The sequence below is a fragment of the Alosa pseudoharengus genome, unplaced genomic scaffold (genome assembly GCF_046254945.1).
Source record: "Alosa pseudoharengus isolate Yale_2024_CS ecotype anadromous, Long Island Sound unplaced genomic scaffold, YU_APseudo_1.1 YU_APseudo_1.1_scf_12, whole genome shotgun sequence".
NCBI classification, from domain to species: Eukaryota; Metazoa; Chordata; class Actinopteri; order Clupeiformes; family Clupeidae; genus Alosa; species Alosa pseudoharengus.
The window spans coordinates 34,223,014-34,245,331 of NW_027468587.1; the positions used below are offsets into that span (position 1 = coordinate 34,223,014).

General features: G+C 44.8%; 2 protein-coding genes across 5 annotated transcripts in view; both read right to left on the reverse strand.

Moving 5' to 3' along the window:
- The window catches only part of ddr1 (discoidin domain receptor tyrosine kinase 1), a 40,626-nt gene extending 25,696 nt beyond the window's left edge, over positions 1-14,930 (reverse strand). For all 4 annotated transcript variants that reach the window (XM_076280987.1, XM_076280988.1, XM_076280986.1 and 1 more), the window contains exons 1-2: positions 14,511-14,930; positions 1,256-1,410 (exon numbers count right to left, since the gene is read on the reverse strand). In XM_076280987.1, the coding sequence (XP_076137102.1) occupies positions 1,256-1,352 (97 nt within the window). In that variant the 5' untranslated portion in view covers positions 1,353-1,410; positions 14,511-14,930. The remainder of the gene's footprint in view (positions 1-1,255; positions 1,411-14,510) is intronic.
- Positions 14,931-22,029: 7,099 nt separating this feature from the next.
- The window catches only part of gnl1 (guanine nucleotide binding protein-like 1), an 11,773-nt gene continuing 11,484 nt past the window's right edge, over positions 22,030-22,318 (reverse strand). The window contains exon 12 of the mRNA XM_076280989.1: positions 22,030-22,318. This exon is cut by the window's right edge and continues 2,467 nt beyond it. The gene's annotated coding sequence lies outside the window, so the exon portion shown is untranslated.

The following is a 22,318-nucleotide window of genomic DNA, read 5'->3' on the forward strand; positions in this document are numbered from 1 at the left end:
TATATATTCTGTTTCTTTTACACTTTAACTCTCAACTCTTTCTCCCTTATCTCCTCCATACTTAATGTGCTTGGACTTCATTCTCTTCCTCTCGCTCTCTCACTCTTCCTTTTTTACACACACCAAGGGAGATGTTTCTCATACCTCGCTTCCTCCTTTCCTCTGATCCACTCCTCCCTCCCTCAATCCATAAAACACACCGAATCCAAAAGCTGGACAACACCAGCTCCTCTCCATGACAACTCCACACACATGCCCTGTATGTATTTATGTGTTCATCTGATTGTGTGTGAGAAAAAGAATATATGAGCATGTCAGAGTCTGTGTGTGTGTGTGTGTGTGTGTGTGTGTGTGTGTGTGTGTGTGTGTGTGTGTGTGTGTGTGTGTGTTTGTGTGTGTGTGTGTTTGTGTGTGAGTGAGAGAGAAAGTGAGGAAGAAGGGAAGAGGGGGAGAAAGAGAGGGAGAGGAAATGTGTGTGTAATAGAGATACCTAAAAAAAAGAAATCTGGCGAGTGGCTTGGAAACTGTGCACACTGCCAATAGTGAGCCCCATCGCTATCGCACAGTCCATCGTTCCGCATCTGTCCTCTGTGGTGGCTTTCTTTCAGATCTCTCTTTATGACAGAGGAGATTTTTTTTTTGGTCGCGGTGTTTCATTTCCCCTGCCCTCTCCGACCCCCAGTGGCGGGACGGACGGAGATTAGTTCCTGTTTACTAAATGAGTCCTGCCCGTGTTCGCTTACAGACCAGGACTACGTGCCAGCCCAGACCTGTGCCAGGGTGCTGCCAGGGGCAGGTCCACTCCGCAGCCCCGTCCACCAGAGAGAGACTGACGTGGGATGTGGCGCTGGATAATTACAGCTTGGTGGTGGTGGTTTACACACATTCAGCAGCAGCAACAGCAGGGCCTTTGTCTGCAGAAGCCCTATTATAGCAGGCTTGGGATTATCCATTCTTTTTGAACAGGAGTTCCCACCGCAATCCCAGAACAATGCCGAGAAAATGATGATGATAAGACCAAAAATGGATTGTGTCTTTTAATTTAGCATGTACGAAAGAGGCATTATGAGCTTCATATATCTGATGGGAAGGAACTGTTTCCTCTCTGGGCCAAGACTTGCTTTTTTGGGATGACACCAAAACAGACCTGGGCAATTTAGGATAAAGTTGTCTGCACCTCAGAGCCATCCAACACTGTCATTATCATCGCCTGTGCCCTGTCTGTGTGTACCACAGCTCTAGTGGAGGAGCTTACCTGAGTTAAAGTGCCACTCTTGATCCTGTGCCGACACCCAGGTTGTCCACAGGGCCACGGCGATGACCAGCAACAACTGCAGCTTCAGCGTTGCCATGGCAGCGACAGCTCACCAAGTTACCTGTCTGGAGACTGGCTGACTGCTACAGACATACCTGGTGAGAAAAGAGAGGGAGACAGCAGATGGAAGAGAGGGGTTAGAGAGGTGGCTAATGCAAAACACCACTAATGGAGAGCTTTGTGAATGCTGCATTCTAAACGAATGAATTGAATGTAATGAATTGCAACTAAAACACTCTGGACCGCCTTGTGTGGCGCACTCATAATGGGCCCTGACATCTCATCTGTTCTTGTCAGGCCTCTTTGTAAACATCACCCTGCCTCCATTACCCAGGTGCACGCCACACTGCACCGCCATGCACTGCGCGCAGAAGCAAAATCACATCAACAAAATGGCCCAGATCAAGCCAGTGGAAAAAAAAAACAAGAAATAAAATAGAAAATGGGAGCCTGTCTGCTTTGTGCATAATAATCCCTGAAGAGCGTGCCTCTGTGAAATCACCATTCATCACCCGTGCCTGACACCTGCTGCGGTAGCCGCTTCAAAGTCAGTTTGTTTATTCACGCCGGGCCTGACAACCTGACGAGGCGTGATGTGCCCGGGCATCATGCATATTAGCACCGCATTTCAGAGCATTACAGGCTAGAGAGGAGAGGGGGCTTTGCGACCAAACAAAAAAAAACCCCTCAAAAAACCAAAAGCCCGTCATCTCTTCCACACTAATAAATGCGCGCTCCGCTTTCTAATTGCTAAAAATGTGGCAGCCATGTTGATGGCCAGGGCCACAAAGTAGGGCGAGCTTAAGATGGTTGTCGGTGCAGCGGTGGGTGTGGGTGCAGATGGAGGGGCTGAGGGGCACTGGGACAAGGACAGAGGAGGAGCAGCGGAGGCTGGGGTGGTGGTGGGGTGGGGGGTGGTGGTGGTGGAGAGGCTTGTCTGAAAAGCCCCCTAGCAGGAGTAAAGGGGTGTAATGAGGGAGTTGGGCTGGGAGGTGGGGTGAGAGGGGTGGTGGGGGGGTAGAAGGGACGATGCCGGTGACAGCTGCCCTAAAGGGGTGCGACAGGCCTGTTTGTGAGCCCTCAGTGTTTCCCTTACCCTCACCGCCTCACTGAGAGAGCAGGACAGCTGACACACAGCTGTACAGACAAGGAGGGTGTGTGTGTGTGTGTGTGTGTGTGTGTGTGTGTGTGTGTGTGTGTGTGTGTGTGTGTAGGGTGGGGGTCAGAGCATAAGGGCGGGCAGGACGGGATCCATGGCTGAAAGGGCAATGGAAAAGAGATAAAGACAAGACTTATGGGAAGATAGAGGCCGGGGGAGAGCAGGAATGAAGGAATGACAGAGCCAGCCAGATGATACAGGGTGTGGGGTTTACATATATATACTGTATGTGTCTGGGTCTGGGAGTCTTTCGGATGTTTGTGTATGTGTGTGTGTGTGTGTGTGTGTGTGTGTGTGTTGTTTGAGGTATGTGCATGACTGAATATATGTATGTCTGTGTGTGTGTGTGCGCGTGTGTGTGTGTGTGTGTGTGTGTGTGTGTGTGTAGTGTGTGTTTGTGTACATGTGTGTATGTGTGTGTGAGTCTGTACACTCTCTCCACACAGTAGAGATTTCAGACACTGCCAGCCAGTGCAGCTGTCCCGAACCAGAGACAGGCGCTAGGCAACAGACACAGGGTGCAAGTGTTCAGAAAATGGAGGGGGAGGTGGTTTGTTTTGACTAAACACCTCAACAAAGACTTTCACATGTGACAGACAGAGAGAAAGAGAGAGAGAAATACAGAAAGAGAGAAACGAATGGAAGAACAGTGATTGCCAAATGACTGTGTTGAAATACAAGGACTTGGTTTATTACAGTTGGCTTCGGAAGTCCGACTGAAACGGAGATCAGGACCTTAACAGATCTGTTTACATTACACACACAGACACAGACACATACGCAAACTCTTCCTTTCTTCCTCTCTCGGTCTCTCACACACACACACACACACACACACACACACACACACACGAGAGAGAGTAACCATGGCATCCATAGCAGAACATGTATAGACATGGGGTCTTCCATCACAAACCCTAACAAGGAAGAAATGTGCTTGCAATGTTTGCCTAAAACCCTGAGGACAGAGCGATAGATGCAGAGAGGGAGAGAGGAGAAAGAGGAGAAGAAAAGAAAACTTGGCCCTCCAGTGAAGTGTAAAGACAAACACCTACATAATCTAAAACACACACTCTCACATGGACGGACGGCACACAAACTCTAGAGCTTCAGAGAACGACGACGTTCCAAAAACAGCCCACGAAGAACCTGCTATAGAAAAAATATATAACTTTTTTTTGCTCCCACTTGGGTTTCCTGGGCCCCACTGGCTATTGTTTGAGCAGCGAGCCCTGTCCCAATCAGGATGACATCCTACTCTGGCCATCAGCCGGCCCAAACTCTGCAGGCACTTATGACTCGGAGCAGACCAGCTGCCTGCTTCCTGGACAACAGGACCACTGAGACAGAACCAGTGGCAAAGGCACAGAGAGAAGGAGAGGAAGGGAGGGAGGGAGGAAGTGAGAAGGAGGGAAGGAGAGAATGAGAGAGAGAGAGAGAGAGAGAGAGAGAGAGAGAGAGAGAGAGAGAGAGAGAGAGAGAGAGAGAGAGAGAGAGAGAGAGAGAGAGAGAGAGAGCAAACATGGTGGTCCTTTCTCCACGGGGAAATAATCTCATAATACAGATGTACTCTGAATAGCGTCTGGCTCGTTAGGAAGCAGCCCTTCTGTGCGTGAAACTGCTAACTGGCGTAGACGGTCGGAAACAGATGGCAGACCGTATACAAACTGGCATCCCAACTTGCACTCAACAATGACATCGCACCTTCAATAATGACAAACATCACATGAAATTCAATGTCCCAGAGTAAACAGAGTCTGGCGGTGTACTCCATAGAAACCACCTAACAGCACAACGAGCGTTTCCAAGAGAATGTTCTGCCCGGACCCATGTCGAGCGCAGTGTATTTGGGAGGTGCGGCTGAACTCAGCCTTCTCACACCATCCAACACTGAGCTCACTGGCTATAGCTGTCACTACTAATCACATGTGCGGGGACTATTTGTTTAGCGGGTTGAGTTCGTAATTCTGCAAGTATATAACTGTATCTTAAATCTGGACCTCCAAACTGGAGTTCTGCAGTGGAGGGGAGGGAGACATATCACGAAGCAGGCCTAAATACTTAACTACCTGAGTCACGGCCAACACACACACAGCTTTAACGGCCTGGTGAATCAGTGCCTTTATGTGTTTGTGTGCCGCCATGCTGGTCGAGCCGCCCGCCCCAGCCTTCGACTGCCCAGATGTGGAGCCTCCGAAGCGCTTCCAAATTTCACTTCCAAATTTCCAGGCTGCGTGTGCTGCTGCTGTGAGTTGGGTGTGCTTCAGAGACCCCTTTCGTGCCAGGTTGACTCTCTGAGACAACACCCAGGACCCCTCCACCGCCATCGCCACCAGCACCACCACCACCACCACCAGAGGCACCGGCACTGGTGGTGCGTCAGGATGAGCAGCGGGCAGAGGGGAGTTGCAGGGCGGACATGAGTAATGACCACGAGGTGGAGAGGAGGACGTGCAGTCTTTTGTTTGGAAGTTTCCGGGTGTGCACGCAAGGCGAGTAGTGAGGTTACGGTAAGGTTACTCCTCAGGAAAAAGAGCGTAAAAAGAGCTCTTGGACATTTGGACATCACAGTGTATGCGTGACCATCTGTAGCAGGAACAGGAAACACTAGTGGTTTCGGATTGAGGCTTGTGGCTTATGGCTCTTCCTGAAAGGGTCTTCTATCTTTCCTCTGGCTGTGTTGATGGCCAAGTCACCTATATGTGCTGCAGAAATTTCAGACAGGAAGTTCCTGTCCTGTCAGCAACACAAACAAACAGACAGTTATCCCAAGAAACACACACCGACACCCACACACACACACACACACTCAAATATTGGCCTGAACACAAAGGCAAACATACACTAGCGAGACTTGGCACGACCACCACAGACACATGAGAACTGATTCAGATTTGGTATAGTATAGTATAAGTATATATACTCTTTTGATCCTGTGAGGGAAATTTGGTCTCTGCATTTATCCCAATCCGTGAAACACACTCAGCACACAGTGAACACACAGTGAGGTGAAGCACACACTAATCCCGGCGCAGTGAGCTGCCTGCAACAACAGCGGCGCTCGGGGAGCAGTGAGGGGTTAGGTGCCTTGCTCAAGGACACTTCAGCCGTGCCTACTGGTTGGGGTTCGAACCGGCAACCCTCCAGTTACAAGTCCGAAGTGCTAACCAGTAGGCCACGGCTGCCCCTGGTGCTTTGCAGTTCTGCTCACAGAGTCACGGGGGAGTCACACTATGATGTAAACCTACTCAAAATATTAAAGAGCTTATGAGTGTGTGCCTAGTGGGTACCCAAGGGACCACTCTTAGTAATAGCCTGGTCATCGGCAGTGAGTCACACCTTTTCTGCGACATCAGACAAGCATGCCAGCCAGTGTCAGACTTAAAGTATCTGACCAGTTCAACGAACACATAATAGAAGGAAGACTGAGTCACCACACGCTCAGGAAGACTGAGAGGAAAGGGGGAAAAACATAACGTAAAAAATAAGGTGTGTGTGTGTGTGTGTGTGTGTGTGTGTGTGTGTGTGTGTGTGTGTGTGTGTGTGTGGTGGGGGGCTGTTAAACAAACACTTCCAGTAACAGATCAGGCTGAGCGAGAGGGAGATGAATCAGACCTGCTGCGTTGGTCTGTGTCTTGCCCCAATTCAACATTCAACACATCACCGAGCTCCTCTGGCAGCAAGGATCACTAGACTTGCCAGCAGCACACCATTAACCGCTACAGTGCAGAGAATCATCGGGCAAGTGCACTTTACAAGGAAAAAAAACTTGCATGATTTAGGGGATAGAGTTTCGTGGGTTACATTATGCAAGGGGTGATTACAGTAAAGATTAAATCATCATTACCTCAGCCAAGTAAGCAATTGGGCAAAGTAACAGCAGCTTATTTATATTCCATGCATCATCATCATGTACTCTTAGAAAGCTTCCCTGAAATCAGAAGAACACAGTGTTTCCTGCCATGTGCACTGCAGCAGAGAGCATTAGTCTGCACTGGTGTGATCAGCCATCACTCAACAGGTCTGTACAGAGACGCCAGGGACACATCTCGATGATTAATGGCCACAGGTTGTCAGAGTGTCTCGCAGCATCAAGTATAAGTCAGCGGTCTCAGTTCCTTAAGCTCAAAAATGTGTTGTTTTGGGGTCATTCTGAGAAAATAAACATGGAGAGGAAGTAAAACCAGAAGCTAAAGCAAAAATGTTTGAAACTGGCCAAATGGTTAGGCATAGGCATGTGATTTGAAACTGGTAGCCAATAACTCTCCATGGCAAGTGTGACACAAAGCACGATATTCTATCATCTTCCAATACACAAAGGTCTGTGTTTGTCTGAAGCGATCATCTCATATGACTAAGAGTTTTTTTTTGCTCAGAGCAAAAATAAACAGCCATGGGAAAGAAGCGCGGACATAGGATCAAATGCTTTTTCTCCGTGCGTAGCGCTAATAAATACCAGGCTCAAACACGTCCTTGTGATCACCTCCCTCACGCTCACCAGAACAGGACAGTCTTGTTGTTGCCACTGGTGCTGTAGTTGAATGTTAACGGCGGCGGCTAACTGCTCTGCATTCCCACAGCTAGCCGGGCTGACGCTGTGCAGACCGCAAGCTCACCTCACGTGGCCTTGCCCGCGGGCGGCGAGAGGCCGTGTCTCTACACGCTCAGGTGCCCGCCTCTGCCTCTCATGTGTTTGGCCTCCGGCTATAACTGAGATCCCGCTTCACAAGAGGACAGGCGGGGGGGGAGGGGTTGTTTCTGTCTACTGTGATTCTACCTGAGGATGAGGAGGAGGGGAAGGAGGAGGAGGGAGTGGGAGATCTGAAGAGTTTTCAAAGCGCTTCATCCCTGAATCAATCACGGCTGGAGTCTTTCATCCGAGTTCTCTTGGCCACTGGGGTGAGGTGAGAGGGAGAGCCGCCCTCGGACTCAGCTGACTCCTCCGCTCTCAAATGCACCAGACAGACGTGGCCAAGCAATTCATACAGGCTCCATGTGTTTCAAAGAAATAACAGCAATACCAGGGGATGATCAACCCTCTCTACTTGAGACCAAGAGCAAGGGCCAAGACCAGAGAGCCGGCAATAAGAGCTGCACACAGCAGTAACGTTCTGCTGGACCCTGACAGGAAGATGTGAGGTAGTGGGAGACCTGGGACATATATCACCTTGTGCAGCCAGTTTAATTTGCTGTCTGATGTGAAAAGTTACCTGCCTCTGGAAAGGTGAGAGAATGGAGGGAGGGAAGGAGGAGGAGAGGAGAAAAATGTGGCAGACCTACGTGACTCTCGCAATGACCGGTGAGAAAACGATCAGCTGAGAAAGGGGGGATAGAAAGAGTGAGTGAGTCAGTCAGTGAAAGCGAGGGACAGAGAGAAACATCACCAGCACTGAAGTTGGTGAGAAATGCTGAGGTGCAGTTTGGACAAAGAGGGAAAGTGAGAGAAGGAGCTTTTGGCACTTGAATGGCCATGAGAACTGCTGAAACAGGTAAATAAAGAGGGGATAGGGAGGAGTAGGAAACGGTGGTTGGAAAAAAAACAAAAAGAATCAGGGAGCAGGTTCGGCTGGAATCTTTTCAGCCAAACTCAGCATTATGCCACAGAGAAAGGAGTGAAGAAACATGATCACTCCATCGCCATCTAAATGGCACATTGACCCATCAAGCTTGGGCGTTTGAAATCCAGTTCACTAACACACATTCTCTCTCTCTCTATCTCTCTCTCTTACACACACGAACACACACACGCAGCTGATTTTACAGTTTGGCGGCCCAGATACACAAGGCGAGTGAGTTTTGGCTCTGGGGCTGGGAACATGTTCTCAGGTCAGTGCCTAATGTGCTAACAGCTTGGGCAATAACAAGCAGAGAGTGCCACCAAGGCATTAAAGAGAAAAACAAAGGTAACTGCGGACACATATCTCAACTGGCAATCTCCACACACACATAAACCCCCTGTATCCTCTGTTCAGCATGTCCTGATACAGTGAAAGTACACTAGAAGCAGGGAGGTTGAGGGAAACTTAATCCGTCATGCTCGTCTGTGCACCTTCATCAGTGCTGCAGCCCTCAGGCAAAAACAAATCTCCTTGGCTTTCCTCTCTCCCTAACACAAACACATCTTCACATACTGTACACTCTCCCTCTCCTTCCAGCGGTATGTCTTGCACTCTTTCACTTTACATGTTTCTGTAAGTCTTTCTCATTCTTCTCTCCCTTTTCCCTCACTCCTTCAGGGTGGAAAAAAATGTCCGCCTGTTACGAAGTGTTAAATTAGACTTCACAGAAAAACTTCCTCCAACTATTTTTACATGCTCCTCATCTGTTCAAAAAAGGCAGCGGGTGACGTCGCTCTTTGGAACACCCTGGGCATGGATGTCGTTAAAAGAGGCAGATACGGACATAAAAACGAGAAGTCAAATTAAGAAGCCGTCAGCTTTGATCTTCGGAACATCGCCTTTTTTAATGAAAAGCTTTTCAAAAGCACAACCAAGTTAGCCAGGAGCCAGGAGTAATTACTTGAAGGCTCCCACATGGGTCTTTGTGTAAATGCTACAAAATAACACACCAAGGTGTGAGAGGGGAGAGAGAGGCTCGGGAGGGGCTTGCCACTGCCACCGCTGCTCTCATGAAGCCTTTTCAGATCGTTCTGTACAGTCAGAGTGGAAAAGAAATCCATATTTTCTTCCAATATATCCCCCACTGACAAAAGCCAAGGGTGGAGTTAGCATTCTGCTCGTGCTCGCTCGCTCCCAAGCCCAGACCTCCACTCCAAATCCACCCAATGAAGCAGCCCAAAAAGGTATTAGCCATATACACTATTTACCAATACCCAATGTATTATGCATGGGCAGCATACTAATGAGAAGGGTGGAACATGTCATTAGTATCATTAGATTAGAACATTAGATCACATCCTGAGGGTCTAAGCTTTCAGAAAATATATGGTTTATATAGTTAAATCAGTTTTCCCTTCATGGTACAGACCAAAATGTATTATGCATACACTCTCTTCACTTAAATCCATAACATCCCATTCATTTCAATGGGAAATTTACTTAGTGGTCTACCAGGTACAGTGGGAATGAGTTTATTTCTTGTTAACATGTTTTTTCTTAAACTCTGGGACCAGGGCTACAAGAAAATACCACTTAAGTCTAGTAGTGGGGGGTGCATGTGGACCCCTCCTAGCCCATAGACTAATATGAATGCTGTTTCTGCCTATGCAAATTAGGACATATTCAAGTGTGGAGCCATGTGCATATTCAAATTCATTTCAAAAGAAACTTGTGATACAAAAACAGTTACTTTTCATATATACTTTTACTATGTAAAGTGTTATTGTGGTAAGAGTAAAGGAAAAATTAAGCCTATTTGGGTGCATTAGGGGCATATTCGATTAGTGTATAGCTCATTTGCATATTAAAATTCATTTTCAAAGAAATTTTGATAGGAGTAAAGTAAAGAAATAGCCCCATTGGGGGTGTATTGTTGCCTGGCCTTCTTGGCACACATCTTGGATTGATGAGAATTTAACATATTTCCTCAACTAGGATTTCTTAGGACTTTTATTATGTTGTTCTGGACACCTCATAGAAATGATCTAAGCTGCAAACATTTCTTTTACAATTAGTCTGTCGTAAAACGCTACTTTACCTGGACTATTGTACTAGCATATTTTTCCAGGGAAACTTGTCCTTGCATAATAGACCACCTGTATTAGGCACTACAACAAAAACTAAATATGAATTTACATTAGCTAAATATCAACATATACAGATAAGTATATGAATGTTAAGGTGAGACAAATGTCTATATATTTTGATAGACATCTAAACTTAATTACCACCAACACATGTTCTGCATACTAGACTGTATTGTAGGCATTACAACACATGCATTAGTCCTGACATGCAAACTGCTCAGACTCGCTGCATACAATCCAATTTAATTGAATTCATTCTGACAGTAATAGAGTTATAATTGAGAGAACAGAAATGAAATGAGCAGCTACATGGCTGGAATAAGGTTAATGCCCTGATGCGGAGTTGGAGCTAGCCAACAAGAGCACAAAGCCCTACGCACAAACTCTGTGACTGTGACTCAGAACACAACTAGATATGGAGAGGGACAGATCAGCACAGATAATCAATTACGTCTTCAAAGGTATGCCGCCTGACAGAGACAGGCACAGAGAGAGGAGAGAGGAGAGGGAGATGGAGGGAGGGAGGGAGGGAGGAGAGGGAGGGGTCAGGGTGGCGCAGAGGGAGTCAGGGAGATCAGACAAAGCTGAGAAAATCAGTTTGTATTAGATTGGAAACGAATGACACACAGTGGAAGCTCTAGATGCGTGTCTGTTCATTAGGCAACAGGTTCCCTTCCATCTCCTCTCCACTGGCAATCTGTCCTCAGACGCTGAGCATCATTAAAAGCCACACACTCCTGGGAAACAGGGCAGAAATTAGATTCTGAAGTCTAGACGGGTTCCAGGGAAATTGGTTTAGTCCGACAGAGATAAACAAACTCACAATTTCCTCCCTTGCTTCAAAGTGTTTATCTTGAAATGCGTAATTTGTTTTAGGGCAAGCGTGCTGGAATACCTGCTGGTGGAGCTCCTGTGCCCACAGTTGAGCGAGTAACACAAGATCTTAGAGAAAACGCTGGCCATGAAATGACATGGGTCTCAGCTAGGGCCAAAGACAATGGGCCACGCTCACCAGCTACAGAGCACCACACAGCAGAAGAGAAGAGAAACAATGACATGCCAACACAGCTGAGAAATCAGATTTCTACCGTTCTGTACTGAGGATCAGCGAAGCATGGAAAAGATAAAGTGGGTTTTTTTTAACAAACGTGTGATATGCATACAAAATATGCATGACATGATAACTGACAGAGCATGATTTATGGCTATGCTGATCATATTTTAGGTTGAATATAAACTACTTGCCTATATTCAAATGACCTCACTTTGGTAGAAGCAGAGAGGAATGAAGTGCAAAGACCCATAGAGATTAAGCATCAACAGCAAAGTCAGAAGAATGGCACAGTTCAGAACTTATTAACCACAGGCTAACAGAAAAACTTCATTTTTCAACGCACCCACCTCCTGCCCTCAGCCTGTTATCTGCTCCTAGCACAGATGGCCTCCTTATATGGACCTGTTTACCTGCATGAATCAGTAACTTCAGCTCTTTCAAGATTCTCAACACACATTTCCCTCAGCATGGGCAAAGCAATAAGTGGCACAGCTCAATGTGAACAGATGGTAACTATCATGTCTGCAATCCAAGGATGCCCTTGAGTTTAGAGGAAGTGCAGACAGACATATTGAATACGAAGAAATGCGTCTCTAAATGCCAGCAACAGGGTGAATGAGTCTGAATGGTCTGACGGAGTGGGAAGTGTGAAAATGAGATCCGGTGAAGGTCAGGTGATTACTGGGAGTGCAAACACACACTAGCTAACTAACCAGCTCACAGATCATGTAAACAGCAGGGGAAAAACAAGTGTGGCAATGAGAAATGTTTGGAGCTACGAATACAACCACAATCACAATGTAACTCTTCTTTCTTTTGCTGATGCAAGCTGATGTGTACATCATCAGGAGGAGCTGCATGACTCACACAGAATGAGATTGTATTGTGATAATGATTTAGAATCCAGTTGTGAAAGAAAGTGCATATTAGGTGATGATATTGGAATTACTGGAACAAAAAAACATAGATTATGCAAAGTTCCAAAATCCTGGTTATTTAGAACTCTTGAGAGATAAAATAACAAAGCTTTAACATCAAAATGTGTTTAAAAACTTTGATATAAACATAATATGGCCTACGGCCTTTAAAAACAGCGGGATGCCCAAAAATCTACTCTGTCAGTGTTTTCCCGCTCATCCAATCTAACAAAACGCAATAAAAAGCCTACCCGCATGGAGTGCATTAGCATCCTAATGCACACAATTGCAATACAATACAGCTGTCGCCTGTGGGAATTTCGGCAATGCTTCATCCCTCAATTGAATTGAAAGAGATGGGCGAGGGACCAAGAGACAGTTTAAGATTTATGGTCTTTTATCTGTTGACAAAGCTCAGGCCAGAGCATACCTCACACACCCCATTCAGACCACAATCAGCCTGCCTGCCCAATGGCAAGGATACCCCAGGATGGACAATCTCCAGTGGCATCTATTCAATGGTCTGTGTCTTTCAAGTTGTTGTTGGATATCATCTCAGAGAAAACGTGTGCATAGAAATTCCACGTGGGCATACTAACAAGCATCACCTTCAACAAAACACTGGTCAACACAAACTCCAAAATGAAGTCAGTGGTTGCAGAGTTACTATCAGTAAAGTACACTTGGCTACATCCATTCCATAGCACCTGGCTGCCACATACCCACCCCCATGTGCCCAGAGCATGTCTGAACACAAAGAAAGTCTCCATCTGACACTGGAGCTAGTCTTTGTGCTGGTACATAAGAATGTAACTAAAAAAAAACCCATCTAGATCTATTACCACCCCATGGCTATGTACCTTTTCTCACTTTCATGAGTTTACAGACACACACACACACACACACACACACACACACACACAGTGAGAGAGAAAGAGAGAGAGGGCATATTATGTATTCAGCATTTTTGGCTTATTCATACAAGTCCCTGAGCAGAAAGCTTCCCAACAAGCCGATTTCATTATCACATCTCCCAGGCAGCTGGTGCCTTTGGGCAAACTCAGTTTCTCCTCTCATGAAGTCACACTTAAAAACGAATATATTCTGAACTTTCAGGAACAACTAATTCCCAGAAGACACTTGGTTAAATGACTTGCTTGGGGACTCAAACAATATGGGAACTGCATGAATGGCTCCCAGAGAAAGTCAATTCCTTGTCAAGGATAGTCCACTGGGAGAAACCCCAATGTATTTGGGCTGGTTTAAGGTCACCTGCCGTACTCCCGGGTCAGCAGGTTAACAACTGCCCTAAGCGCGACCCCAGGTTCAGAGCAGCCACCTGGATATTATGGGCAAGTCAAAAATATTGTCGTTTTAATAACCCTGTCTGTTGGGTTTGTGTCGTTGGTCGTTGCGTAAAAGTTTACTGTTAGCCGTCTTTGCAATTTATTGCTGGCAGCAAAGTGGAGGTTATAAAATGTAGGTTAGGAGAACAATGACAGACTCCACCAAACAATGTACCAATATTGGATTGCTGAATTGTCAAACTGAAGGCTCCTACTTAAACGAGCCCACTTCTCCCAGGAAGACTGAGGTACTGTTACCACGCTTAACTTGTTATGATTGTTATGGTTTATGGTTCTCGTAACTCGTAGCCCAAAGACATAAATTAACTGATTCAGTCAAAGCTGGGAAACGTTTACCACCAAATAATAACGCCACCTAAAACGCTAACGAGTTTTACTCTGGGAGTGTATCATAGGCAATGTACAAACTCAACGTAGACGTGTGTCTAAATGAAGGAATAGTTATCCTGCTGTGTAGATCATTGCAGGTGCGCATAGGCCTAACCAGCATTTCCATCATAAAGAGCGGCGACCCGTTAGTGAATAATAACCTACACTACAAAACTGTGTCGTATTCATTGACATTCTGATAGTCGAAGAGTGTCTGAACTCGGCACAATACAATCTCTCTGTCAGCCCCATAAACAAACAGGCGCAACGTTATACCCTTAGTAAGTGAGTGAGTGTGGCCGAAAGCCAAAGCAGTTTCCCTTATAGAGACCGCGACTCTTTGACGCCAATCGACAGAGCACGAGATTGAAAGACAAAGATAGAAGATGAACTTCATACACAGCATGCAAGCAATAATAACTTTTAGACATTAATGTAAAGCACGCCAGCAATAAGTCGCAATATCACCAGCCACTGAAAAGTCAACGACTTCGTAATCATCATTGCATTGCCTACAGTTTGTGCTGTAGGTCACAACAGCGTTAGGAACAGACTTTGTGTGAGTTGATGAGAACTTGTTAAATATGATAAATGTCTTCAGTAGCCTAGACTAACGTTATTTACCTGACAGTCACCCGAAGGCTTTCCAGGACCCTTTGAGCCAGCCACGTCAAGAAGGTTTTCGGGTATGCTACCCAAGTCTGGCGAAACTTTGACTTTCACAGAAAAAATAAAGAAATGTATAAATTTACATATAACTGTCAGGACAGGTGTTATCCAATAAACGTGCAGTTGTTAAACTGCGCTCGACCTTGGTCTATCTCAACGAACTGACCAGCAACAAAAGAAAATATAAACTGTCCAAAATTCGCAAAATGTCCTTTGTAAGCTTGGAGCGCTCGGTGAAAAAACCTTGTGCTTAAACCAAAGCAGTATAGAGACGGAAAGGAATTACACTAAAAATGTCTCAGTGTAGACTGTAAAGACTATGGTGGTTTCTTCGTCGGACTTATTTCACTCCAGCCCCGGCAGTCTGACTGCGTACATGAGACACCGCTCAGCACTCCACTTCTTCGCGAGCCTTGCAAAATGCAACCAGGTGCTCATTTACATAACTGCACTGGCTGTGACCAATGAAAACGCGTATTCAGGTAAATCTTTACATATTCTTCTAAGCAACCACCAATCAGTGCTGCGTATGGGAGGGACACAGTGAACGACAAGAGGTCTGAATTGAATGCTATGAAATGTTGAGTGCAGTTGTGACTTGAAACAAAGATGTTGAGATGGGAACACTGTTGTAAATATGAATTTAAAAAATATGAACACATTTCTTTTTGTCTCGTGAGAAGGTATCATGTTTTCACCACATTTAAAGTTAAATCTCTTAATCTATACAGCCCCTACCACATCTTTTCAGAATGTTTACATTATATCAGCTATGGAATTGGCTACCAAAGAGACAGTGTACTGTTATTGAGACTTAAAAGCTTTTTCTCGCTTTTACATTAACCTTACCCACAGATCTTTCCTTTACATCTCAACCAAAGGAAACATTATTACAGAGTAAGCTGCTGTAACCATATACAATTACCCCTCTAGGCTATAATGACAGTGATTTACAGGCAGCAACTAAAACACCGCACTTACAGTCCATACAGTTGTGAAATGGGGACAACAATGGCAACAGAGACAAAGCCTGAATGATGGATATTGTGTGATGGACAGAAAGTAGTGAAGGGGACCAAATTGCCCACTTGATGTGCAGGCAGGTATCCTATACCAATGCATTCATACCTGTATAATCAAGAATGCCATAGAAAGACAAATATGTAACACATACACTCACATACATACAAACAGGAGGGGGAAATGGAACTGAAAAGCCGAAAATGGATATACTGTACATACGTATTGTCAACCAAACCATGATGAAAAGTTCTCAAAAAGTATGGTAGGAGAAAGACAGAGCGAAAGAGGTTTTTTTAACAACAGGGATATGTTGGTACTTGCCCATCTCTTGCGGCAGAAAGAGAAACTTTACTGACAATCTGTACTGTAGACAAAAAGGTCAGCAGTGACCAGAAAGCTGGACCACTCCTTTGGCAAATAGAGTCAGAAATGTCGGGCTTCCCTACACATCTGCCTTGGCTGGATGTATCCACGCTGAGATCAGAAACATTAAAGGTAAAGGCATGGGTGTGTGTGTATGTGTGTGTGTGTGTGTATGTGTAAGTGCAGTGCACAAATAAAGTTAAAGTTAATTATTAATTGATATACTTTGATACTTAAACCATAAACACATGCATATGTGCTTATTATACACACATACATAAACAATTTCAAATGACTGTATAAATATATGCAGTCATTCACACACACACACATAGCACACCTCCACTTCACACTCGGAGGTGTGGTATAGCCTGGAACAATGCTGTGCAGTGCCAGAAAGCTGTGCCGATTGCTCTGTTGCAGACATGTCCTCATTTCCTTCTCTGTTCCAGTCGCCACTCAACCCTCCTCTCATTCCTTCCCTCCTCCTCTCCCGCACCCTTTGTTCATGTGAATAGTGGAGCCCAAGTTTCTTTTGGCGTAGTTTGGCCCTGCATATCATTAACATTCTATCACCAGCTTCCAATTCGTGCCTAATCTGGGTTTTTGGGCCTGAAACCCACAATCTGCCTCATACGCACACACTCACTGACCTCATGCGGAGTGGTTAATTCTCTAACCCAAAAACAGATATTTCATTCAAACCACCACACAGCTGACTAATACGCTCTTGTTTTCCTCTCTTGTTTGTGTGCTTTGCTTGCCATGTTCTGGCCCTCCCAGGCTCTTGTGCCCCAAGGAGGTCTTTTGTGAATCATGCTTACCTCATTTTCATACTCTTTATGTGAAATGGCTTCTATTAAATCAAATTGCAAAAATGAATTTCACTCCCCAGTGCTGGTTAGTCATCTGAATAAATGGTAATAAATTGAGACCTTGAGCATTAGTTCTTCAGATTCCTTACTTTTTGTCTTCCTCTCTATTCTTTTTTGTTTCAATTCATTTCCATTCTTTAACTCTCATGGCTTTTTATGTTGTCCAGGCAACCTCCCCTCTCCTCCAAATGTTGCTCTGACCTTTGGGCATTGTTTCATTATTCTCTCCTCCTGTTCTCTCTCCAACTCTCTCTCTCTCTCTCCAACTCTCTCTCTCTCTCTCCAATTCTCTCTCTCCAACTCTCTCTCTCTCCAACTCTCTCTCTCTCTCTCTCCTCTGCCCAGGTCCTGAACACATTACTACACTACTCCCCCCACTTCCTCAACAACAGCAATTTGCTCTCTGTTTCAGTTTAAACAAGTTAGTCCTATTGGAAATCTTTCTCGTTAACACAATCTCATTTCTCCTCTCTCTTTCCCTCTCTCTTTCCCCCTCTCTCTGTCTCGCTCCCTCTCCCCCTTTCAGTGGAAATCAGTGAGGCATGAAAAAGCAGGTCGGATCCTGTGTGGAATTCACAGTCAAGAGAGGGAGAAAGAAAGAGCAAGAGGAGGAAGAAACATAAAAGTTTGAGGGAAACAGGATTGCAAAAGCTATTGACAAATACATTATTCAGAAGAAGAAAAGATCGATCTAAGTTTGGAGGTGACCATGGTGATGTAAGCTATAGGTTCACTGAACTCAAATTTCTTTTAGAGAAAACCAAACCAAGTTTCCACACACTGAAGTTGTTGCCTCTTGAGAGAACAGCAGAGCATTAAAAATTAATTTGCTTTTAAATGCATTTGAGGATTTATGTTGACAGTAATCCAAGGAATTTAATTACAGGCTGATCGAGTCTTTCCTCCATGGGGAATTGAAGAGGGCTTATACCCAAATGCTGACACTGTCATGTGCTCACGATGTATGCACACATGCAAACAGGCTCACCCACCAACCTCTCTGTACACACACAAACATGGCCTCCACCCACTCCCTTGTAAGGGTTTGACAGCTGTGGAGGGCTCTCCTGACAACACAGATCACTCCCAGAATGCCAAGACTGCAGAATACCGGGAAGTGACACAGCCTCACATTCTTCACATTTCTCTTGCAGAAACACCTAACCTCCCTTAACTCTTGTTTCCCTCCATCCCCTTTTCTTCCTCCATCCATCCCTCGCTCTCTCTCTCTCTCACTCACTCTGTCCAAGACGTCCAAATATCAGCTAAGGTTTCCGTCATTCTCAGTGTCATTCCTCCGAGCTCATTCACTCGGGTGGAGGAGTGCTAACAGTTCAGTCATTCAGCCGGCCTCAGCCTCTGCTGCTCTCCTGGGTGTCACCTTTCAAAATGGCTGCCAGCATCGGCAGGTCTTTGATAAGTCAAAGAAGCCTCTTCTGAGTGGAAAGACTGAGTAATTTGCATCATTGTGAGTCTTCCTTACATCCAAGAACAAGTTAATCCATTAAGGAAAATACTGTGCGATATCAATTACAGTGTATGATGTATGCTCTGACTTTATGTACAGAGTTTGTAACATTAAGGGTCAACATGTTGCATCTTCACCATGTATAAATGGTCATTTTTTTGTGTACTGTATACAGTACTGTATATCATAGTTAAAACATTAGGACCATTAACAACACTGGAATCACTTTATGTACATGTAGTCTACAATGACTGCATGGTAGGGTGTTGCTGTGATGGTTCTGTTCCAGCCCAGAGAGGTTTGTGTAAGTTTGTGGTGTATCAGTTACAGGACCTCACGTCTCTGCCTGGGGAGATGGTCCCTGGAGACCTGTAGGGAGTCATGGAGGTGTCAGGGGTCAAGAGGTCATCATCAGCCCCCTAGGGGTGGTCACCCAGTAGAGGTCAGAAGAGGTGTGGAAATCCCTTTAAGCTCTGTTTTGGGGGTTCTCTGTGAAATATGCACTGGTTAGTTCTATTCACATCCAGGTCTTGCCATTGTGTTGTGTCTCTCTTGTCTAAAGCCCAGATCAGTCTCACACCCAGCCACCCCCCAATCAAGCCAGCGATGGACACCAGTGTCCAGACTCTTTCCCAATACAGGACATCCACATGAAATTGCATTGCTGTGTATTGTGAATTGCTGTCATATATGACTTTTTTATGACTGTCATAGTAGTCTTTCACATTTAATTTTCACAGATTATAAACGTTATAGATGTATAAACTTATATTTTAACATCCTTTGTAAATCCATAGAAGGGTGCATGTAGAAAGTATTTGTAGAATGCTGGTAATAAACTTGGGGGTTTCCAAGGTGGACAGTAGGCCTCTGACAGCTAACACAGAGAGCCGGCATTTTGTTTAGGCTGACCTCACACACTGGGGCTCTCTGCTGGTGACTCTTATCGCCCGGGCTGCACTAGACCGGTGCTCTTTCTTCCTCTGCCTGCTGGCGAAACAGACTCCTTTTGGGTGTCTGATTACCCTCCCCGCACCCTCCTCATGGGGGTGAGCTGCAGAGAGCCTGATCACCCCTCTCTCTCTCTCTCTCTGGCATCTGGGCGGCTCTCCCACAACTGTCGCTTCTGTTCAAACTGTCACTCTAAACTTCCAGTGTCGGGGCTCATTTCCTCTCCTTCTTCCTCCTCTTCTCATACATCCATGTGGGTGACAGAGATTTGTGTTCCGATTTTCACACTATCCATAACAATTAGGATCATCGGCTGTGCAGATGAGGGCAGATATCTTCCTGTTCATTCGTTCACTTGTCTGAGAATGTAGCGTCTTCTCTAACGACCTGTTGTTTCATTTCTTTAATTTAGTGTCTTTCTCTTCCCTCCACATTTCCTCCCTCCGATTCTGACGGAGGCTTATTCAATGCTGCCAAAATGAATGTCCTACAAAGCTTTATTGAAAATGGCAAGGACCACTGGCTCCATGAAGTCACACTGATTAGTTACATAAAATAACAGGGAGACACCAAATCAATTCGGCCCCTCACTGATTGGTCTCCTCTCTGCTCTCCTGTGTTCTATCACCATGGTTACTGAGCTGGATTTTAATTCTTCATGGCCTCTGCCTGAGCTCAACTCTCACTCTCTTTTTAAAGTTCAGGCGGACTGTTACTAACTCCCAGGCTGAGTGAGACAGAGAAAGAGAGAGAGAGAGAGTGAGCGAGAGAGAGTGAATTGGAGGTGGGGGTTGAGGCTTGGGGGTAGGGGGAGATTTTGGGAATGGGTGCCAAATGAGTGCCATTGCAATGCAGTGAGAGCTTGTGCTAAAAATATCTATTGACACATAGCCTCCAACTCACAAACAGGGTCACACAGACAAACACACACACACCAATGCCATGGAGACCCATTCAAACACATGCTTACTTAGTCAAAAGGAGGAATAGGTAGACCTGCAGGAGGATGAAAATGAGGAGTATGTGTGTAGTGAGGAGAAAAAACAAATCATTATTACAAAGAAATTACATCAACGCACCACAGCTATCTTGGTGGGAAAAGCATATTCCTGCCTGACACGTTGCTGGTAAAACAATGTGATGCAAAGATAGCCAATTAACAATTCTGTTTGGCCCTTTTTAGTAGCCATACTGAAAACAAACCTGAGGCAGGGGATGTCAGGATACCCTAGGACAGCCTGACTGCTCCCCCTCCCCGTCATGCCCAACTCGGAAGCAGACAAGGAGACAACTGCATGCTCGTAAATTATACACCATGTGGGTGTGTATGTATGCGTGTGTGTGCGCGCCTGTCTACAGACATGTATACAGTGCTTGTCACCTGTTTCTTAGAAGTGTATCCAATTGGATTTGAGATACATGTACATAGTATGTATATAACATATATAATAGTATGTATATAAGAAAACATGCTCTCAGTATACTTATATATATATATATATATATATATATATATATATGAGCTTAAAGGTGCATGTATGTGTCTATGGGCTCATTCTTGTGAGAGTTTACATGACTGCAGGCTGAACTCATAATAGACTGACACATCTTTGTCAGGGTGATAAGACAGTACATGCATGTAATATCACATATCACATACTAAAGTCTTTGTTTTCATTGTGCACACTTCATTATTACAATAACCACAGGATGATAACTGTAGAATAATTACATCCAGAACAAGCAGTACTTAGGGGAACATGCCATTGATTCGAGTTTGGCAGCGATCTAATTTAGGCTACCCAGATGCAATCCTGTTAAAAGTTAAAATCCCCTTAAAAGTTAATTATTATTTACCCATTCATTTGATAAATTAATCTGAGCAAAGATGCTCTGAATTCAACTATCAAGCGGTCTTCTTCACTGAAGCTCCTGCAAGGAATTTCAATTGTCTATTTGCTAAACGCGTAGGCTATGTAGTTGGAATGTTTGGGATACAACAGTAAGTGACCAAACAGCAGGCTGTTATCCACAAGTTATCTGTGCTGACCACACTTTGCTTCATCTAACTTGGTGATTTTAATTGAGTGATTTAACTTGCCTGTGTTTAATTGGGTGGTTAAACTTGCCTGCGTTTTAGTGTAAAACTTAATTCATTGAAAATCTGGCTGTTCACAATTGTGAGGTAGGTTGGGAATTGCGGTTTGGACGCTGGTACCAAGTGTGCGTCAGTGATGCGACAGCAACCTATTTAGCACCCAGCTCATATTGGGGGAAAAAAGGACACTGCTCATATAATTCAAGACACATGGCATGATGAATAATTACAAACACTGCTAAGGATACAGAGACTGACTGATGAAAATAAATTGATAGAAAATCGGTTTGGATATTTCTTCCAGATCAGTCGTAAACTGGCAAGATGATATGGCCTGTGCAATTAATTACTGCCGATGGGAGTTTCCAGCAGTCCATGATGTCAGAGTTACGCAAGCCAAATGGATGCAATCAGTCAACACTTCAGTTTGATATACATGTTCACGTACAAAACATTAAACAAAGCCATGTGCAAAGTCTTACATGACTGCTTAAACTTAATGATCTAATTGACTCTGAATTTGCTCCAAAGAGTTCCAGAACTTTTTTCTATAGGGCATGGATCCCAACAACCGTAAACAACTGGATAAAGTAACCCTTGGAATCCTAATAGAATAGTAGCTTCAGCAGCCGTTTTAATCATAATTAATCAGTGACCCCATCAAAATGAGAACAGAAGTTAGCACCAAAACAGCTGTCGGTTGGGTATATTTTATTGCAGAGGGTAGCCACAGTCCAGTTTCAAATTTTCACTTGATTTCATTAAACTAAGGAATGAAAAAAAAAAAAACAGCTCAAATGCAAGCCTCACACAAGACTTATAAACCCTTGAACAATATTGTAATCACTTACAGGCATAACATTTGAACAAGAGCAAAATCATTTCCTATTTTAGTCTCAAGACCTTTATGCAGTAGGAAAGATCATCTATCTCCATTTCAGGTGGGGGAGTACAGGCCTTTGCATTTCTACAGAGGTCACTGCAC